Source organism: Phycodurus eques, chromosome 10 (assembly GCF_024500275.1).
Source record: "Phycodurus eques isolate BA_2022a chromosome 10, UOR_Pequ_1.1, whole genome shotgun sequence".
NCBI lineage: Eukaryota > Metazoa > Chordata > Actinopteri > Syngnathiformes > Syngnathidae > Phycodurus > Phycodurus eques.
Window position 1 is genome coordinate 26,446,213 of NC_084534.1, and position 6,470 is coordinate 26,452,682.

Below are 6,470 nucleotides of genomic sequence, written 5' to 3' on the forward strand. Positions count from 1 at the left end.
CTATGTGAACCACTACACCAAAAAAAAATGGCTAAAGCAGAACTTCAGAAATGAACGTTTCGCAAGGGAATTACCCAAAAAACATTACTATAAAGATTATGAGTTATTTATACTCTTTTATACACATTCATTGTAAAACTCTTTTATACACATTCATTGTAAAACTACCCAATAGTAAATAAAAAAGAGTGATTGGAAAGAAAAGTGCCATTTACTGGATCTGGTGGACAGCAGAGTCACTATTTCCCTCAACCCCGAAACGCTTTGAAATGATGGCGTCTCTGGTTGTCATGGTAACAAAAGTGACATCCTGCGTTTGCATGAAACAAAACCGCCCAGCCAGAACTGAGGGATTTCAACCATAACGTGACAAGTGGATATGAGGGGAACTGCAGTTCTTTATCCTTTGTGTATTTTGACGGAAGAAGGGTAACATTTTGTAAATTGTGAAAAAATAACTGTATTATAGGTTTCCTTTAAATAAGACTGGCTGTAATTGCTCATGTAATATAGAATCAACAGTCATGATTTTCAGTCTAGTAGTAACACTTTAACACATCAAGCATTCTCTCTCTTCTCGTCAATGGTGTACCACAGGGAAGCAACCGCTACCCCATGTATTTTGACATGGTACCAAAGGTGCGTACACACAAAAATGTGGCGTCCGTTCTTTTTCACGGTTTTTCAAGTTCAGGTGTGTCAAGAGTGACATGACCGTGGAAATGTGCGGTGGCTGGCGTACGCACTTGGAGGTGATGCCGGGAAACTGTTCTTATAAATCTGCACACCAGAGACACATGAATAATTAGCACGGATGAACAATTCGTGCCCGGCAACATTTGATTTCAACAATGCAGTTGAGGCAAGGACTGAGAATTCATTTGTTAACCAGTGTATTTAATGAACCACTGATATTTGTGAGGACACCTATTAATTGATCAAGGCGATCACTTATGCCGCCTATTGCCCTCACAATCGCTTCGTGACTCCAGCACATGCGATGAAAAAAGAGTCCTTTGAACATGTACATCGGTTGCACATGATTAAAATGTGTATTGTGGTATTAACCTTGTGGGGTGGTCATCGTCAGCCACATGCCCTCCCATCACCCCTGAGAGAGCAGCATCACCCACGATCTCTCCTCGAACGGGGTGAGGCCCTCCTCGCCGGTTCTTGCGCCTTTTCTTGGCCACGCTGTGGTGGTGAGCAGCTGTCCTCTGCTTCACATCCACCTTAATGTCTGACCACTTCTTTTTTAGTTCAGCGCGTGTTGGCTATTCTGTCTCCACAGCATCGACAGCCGCACACGCGCTGTCCCGTTCGCTCCTCTTCCGCGTGTCGTTAACGCCGGAGGACAGCGTGCCAAAGAGGATTTTCTTGCATCAGTTTGAGTTTCATACATCTGAATCTTTTTGTGCGTACAACGTTTTCTGGATTTCAGCGTACGCCATGTTTTGGGAGGAAATCCACGCAAGTCTTTGTACATGAGGCCTCTGGAAACTGTTTTGATTTTGGGGGGGAAAAAATTCATGTCTTTTTGAAATTAAAATTGAAAGTCTACTCTACGGTCCCACCTTGATTATTTTATTTCCTACAGTAACAATCAAGAAAATTGTCCAAATATTTCCCCCTTACCCCTACTTTTCTGAAAACAGCCGCGTGACTCAATGTCATGGACTGATACAGCCTACGTGTCATTGCTCATTTTTGAGCCGTTGCCGAGTATGATAACACACTGTGGGACCGTCAACAGGTGCATAGGACAACACGCACTCAAAAGGTGAAGGCTGAACTGAGGTATAAAAGAAACGGAAAGACATCTGCGTCTCTTCAGAAACGTTGGTGGCGCTTCGCAGACATGCTGAGGTTTTTGGTCTTAACAACTCTGGCAGCCCTGGGTAAGAGAGCGACACTCCACACACACACACACACACACACACACACACGCACGAAGGAAATGTCTTCCTTATTGATCCTCTTCCTCTCCATCAGGCTGCTCACTGTCACCTTGTCAGTCATTGTAAGCTTAGTGAAGCTAAAAGGGGTGCAGCGCATTATTATCTCTTTCTCTCTCTCGCTCTCTTTTGGTGCATTCAAATAAAACATGAATGTCTCCTGTCTTATCTTTTTCCACCAGTGCTGGCTGAGCTGGAGCCCCAGCCCAGGTACCTGGAGGACAGTTTGGAGAGGGTAGTGGGAGGCGAGGTGGCCCGCCCCAACTCCTGGCCCTGGCAGGTAAATGCAGCGTAAAACGCTTTGGATCAAACGGACAAATTCTGCAGATAAGGCTTGTTTGTATACACGTGTATTGTGTCTTCTTCCTGTTAGATCTCTCTCCAGTACCAATCTGGTTCTCGATTCTACCACACATTGCGGGGGAACTCTGATTGAGAAAGGCTGGGTCATGACCGCTGCTCACTGCGTGGACAGGTATCAGAATTATTTTATTAGGTTTTTTTAATATGAAAAAACATGGGTTAGGCACCATCCACTTGGGCAGGAAAGCAATTAGTGCACTACTTCTCTTACCGTATGATGGTTTTTTTTCATTTATTCCTACTTTACTCTTCTATCGTCACTGTTGTAAATCACACAAACCACTTACCGTAATTTCCTGTGTATAATGCGCACCCCGCCCCCCCCCCAATAAATTGTAAAAAGTCAATAGTCTTCATCCTGTTAGATCTCTCTCCAGTACCAATTGTAAAAAGTCAATAGTGCACATTATACAATACAAAATGGGAAAAAAAAAAAAAAAAAAAACTTTCAAATGTTATAAATGTATGCCACCATCTAGAGGTTATGAAAAAGCTGTACACATTCATTTCAATATGCCACCACCATCGAGAGGTTGTGAGAAAGGTGCACACGTTCATTCTAATATGCCACCGCCACCTAAAGGTTATGAAAAAGGTGTAGCCTACACTATCATTCCAATATGACAGGGGTACGTATGACTGCATATATGTACAGTTGTGCTCTTAAGTTTACATACCCTGGCAGAATTTGTGAAATATTGTTTTTTTAAGTGCGACTGATGGCCGAACAACAACCATCATTAATTTCTTTATGGTTATGTTTTGTTGAATGACAATGCTTTACTGAAATGCTTGACAGTGTAATTTGAATCCCATTAAAATTAAATGAAATGTGTTTCTCCTGGCCCTTCATGTTTTCTTTAAAGAAGTGTACCCATCTTACAAATTCTGCCTGGGTAATCAAACATATGAGCACAACTGTGTGTTTTCTCATTTACTAAATAAACGTAGGGATGTGAATTTCAAAATAAGAGCAAATAAATAAAAAGAAAGTATGAAGTGTTTAAATAAAGTGCTTAACCTCAGAATAGTTATTTGAAAAACTAACAAAATACAGATATTTCATGTTTTGATCATATGGGTGGAAGCAAAATCATGCATCGTAAAAATGCATTTTAGATAGGTAGAAGGGTTTTCCTGAATTTTGAGGTCAACTTTGGTGGTGCATATTATACATGGGTGCGCATTATACACAAGAAATTGCAGTAATTGCGATTCATATTTTTTAAATATATTATTTTGACATATTTTTATTGGATTGGTATTTTTCTTATAAAGATAAAACAATGTACCTGTTATTGTGTGGCACTATTTCTTGGTTACGTCTCCCTGATCACTTGTTGCTAGACAGGATTCATGGAGCACAATCATTTCTATCCCATTGGCCATTTTGAAATAAAGATTGAGATATTTCTACATAATTATTTTTCTGCATTAAATATAAAACACATATTTGAAAGAGAGAAACCACTTAGTGGGGTGGTGGCCAACACATCAAGGGCATAGTGGCTATTGCTCTAAACCTGGAACTATTTTTAAACGATGGCCAAATTAGAGTGAGTGTGAATTCAACGAGAAACAACTTAACGCTGAGTCATGTTTGTCAATCTCCAGACAAAGGACGTGGCGCGTGGTTCTGGGTGAGCACGACCTGAACAGCAACAGCGGCAGGGAGCAGGTCATGAGCGTCAGCCGCGTTTACGTCCACCCCAGATGGAATTCCAACAACGTGGCCGGAGGGTGAGGATACCTTTTCATTGCACATTTATTTTTCATTGCTATCAGAAACATTAGGCACACCTCCAACGAGATTCAATACATGAAATTCTTTGCAAAGAGAATGATTCACTGTCAGAGTGGTATTCATTGAACAATTGTCATTTGCACTGTGGCATTAATGTGGATTAACTGTTTTTTCTTTTGTCTGTCAGCGTTCACACATTTGTTTTTTGATGCATAAGATATTTGCCAAATTATATTTAAAAAAAAAAAAAAAGGCTATCATTTTGGACAAACAATATCACTAGTGTGCATTCAGACATGATAGTTTCCATAATTCTTTGACAGTTTTGGCAAATTCATTCAAACGGTATCTATTTTGAGCACAGTAGTCGTGAGAATCCGACACACAAAATGCAGAAATGTATAAAAAAGATATTCTGAATAAGAAATAATATATTGATTCACAATAGTATTACTGTGAATATCTGTCATTAGCCATACAAAAACATTTCTCGCTGACAATTATAGTAAATCATTGTAGTTTTTAAGTTATTAAATTATAATGACTTTGAGACAATTTATAGCATGAGTGTGAATGCGCGCTTTTAACTGGTGTCACTCAAAAATGAGCACTATTATCTTTATTTTGGATCAAGCCCTTTCATTGTGCAAGTGTACCTAGTGGAGGGTGTCGTCCACTTTCTACACCAAGTGCAACCTAAAAAAAATACTTTGCTCCCAAACGACCACCATCACGATCAACATTAATGTCCAGTAGTTTCGTACCCAGTGTAACGTTACGCACATTTTTTAACATTAACATTGCGCTTAAATATAGAAAAATAAAGAATATATAGTTCAATAACATTTCAATGAAAATCTATTTCAAATAAAAACTAAATAAAAATTGTATTCTAAATAAAAGTTTCAAAAGACAGTTCTTGAAGAGTCAATGCAAATGGATTGAACTTAAAAGTTAAATGCAACTGAATTGTACTTTAGGCAGTGATTCCTTCACGTACCGCTAGAGGGAGTACCACATTTCAGGTATCGCTAGTGTAGTTCATATAACAGGAGTACAATAGTGGAGTAGATGGCAGACATGGCCCTCTTTAGTAGTTCTTTCGGTCATGGTGTTCACTGGATGTGGCGCACACAGCTACGACATCGCCCTGCTGCGTCTGTCTGCCGGGGCCTCCCTCAACTCCTACGTTCAGCTGGGCTCTCTGCCCCCCTCCGGACAGATTCTGCCCCACAACAACCGCTGCTACATCACCGGATGGGGACGCACCTCCAGTGAGTCCGTCATCCGTCTCCTCACCTCTTGGCGCATCCGTGCCGGTTGCTGATCGATTTTGTTTCCCAGCTGGCGGCAACTTGTCCCCGCAATTGAAGCAGGCCTACCTCCCTCTGGTCGGCCACAAGACCTGCACCAGCTCCAGCTGGTGGGGCAGCGGCATCAAGACCACCATGGTGTGCGCTGGTGGTGCTTCAGAGTCCGGATGCAACGTGAGTCCTATCAACACCCAAAAAAATCTTTCTTAACATACCCCACGTCACGGGATAATCTTTCAATCGGGCCTTTGCTAACTTGAATCAAAAGGGGGAGAAAATGTTCAAATTTGGCCTGATTATCGTTATGTGTATAAGCCACATGAGTCTACTCAACGCTGGTGTTGTCTCTTTTATCTGTGACGTCGCCTCAGGGCGACTCCGGTGGTCCTCTCAACTGCCTGGTGAACGGAAACTACTACGTGCACGGCATCGCCAGCTTCGTGTCCGGCTTGGGATGCAACGCTCCCAGGAAGCCCACGGTCTTCACCCGCGTTTCCGCCTACAACGAGTGGATGGACTCGGTGGGTGTCGCCGGTGACTCGCATCCATAATTCAATTGACCTCATCTTCATTTCCCCACAATATTTCTCTTTTCTTGTTCACAGATCATGATGTAAACAAACACAGGAGTCCAAGAAGCAGAACATGGACAGTCGTTTGTTCAGTCCATCATTGGTCCACCGCACTTCAGTCTTTTCGAAATAAAGCTCATTTTCATAACATTGAGTGATGACTGCTTTCCTCTTCGGCTTGACTAATGGAGAATTAGGTCGAAGTTTCTTATAACAACATCCTCTTGTTTGTTTTCCTCAATAAATATGTAGCGGAAAAGTATCCAATTTCACTTAAACGGTCCGGACATTATGTAGTTTTATTTTACTTACTTACTTCCCATAACATGAAGTGACCACTGTATCATGTAATACTGTGAAGTGAACCCCATTCGAGTATGTTAACGGCTTTTGTCAAAACTTGGCCAGTCAATAGTTTTACCATCATTTCATGAATCTCATCGGTTCTCTGACATGACACAGTGAGACAAAAACAAGAGAAAAACTGCACTGAACTTGCGGATTTTAAATGGAATTCTGAGAT

General features: G+C 41.4%; 1 protein-coding gene across 1 annotated transcript; it reads left to right on the top strand.

Moving 5' to 3' along the window:
* The first annotated feature begins 1,847 nt into the window (after nucleotides 1–1,847).
* Nucleotides 1,848–6,056, top strand: LOC133408450 (elastase-1-like). Its single transcript, XM_061687420.1, is given in 9 exon segments — nucleotides 1,848–1,898; nucleotides 2,138–2,235; nucleotides 2,329–2,367; nucleotides 2,369–2,430; nucleotides 3,933–4,058; nucleotides 5,200–5,336; nucleotides 5,407–5,549; nucleotides 5,747–5,896; nucleotides 5,981–6,056. Coding segments are annotated over 9 exon segments (807 nt in total). The 5' UTR covers nucleotides 1,848–1,858; the 3' UTR covers nucleotides 5,993–6,056.
* Nucleotides 6,057–6,470: the final 414 nt, after the last annotated feature.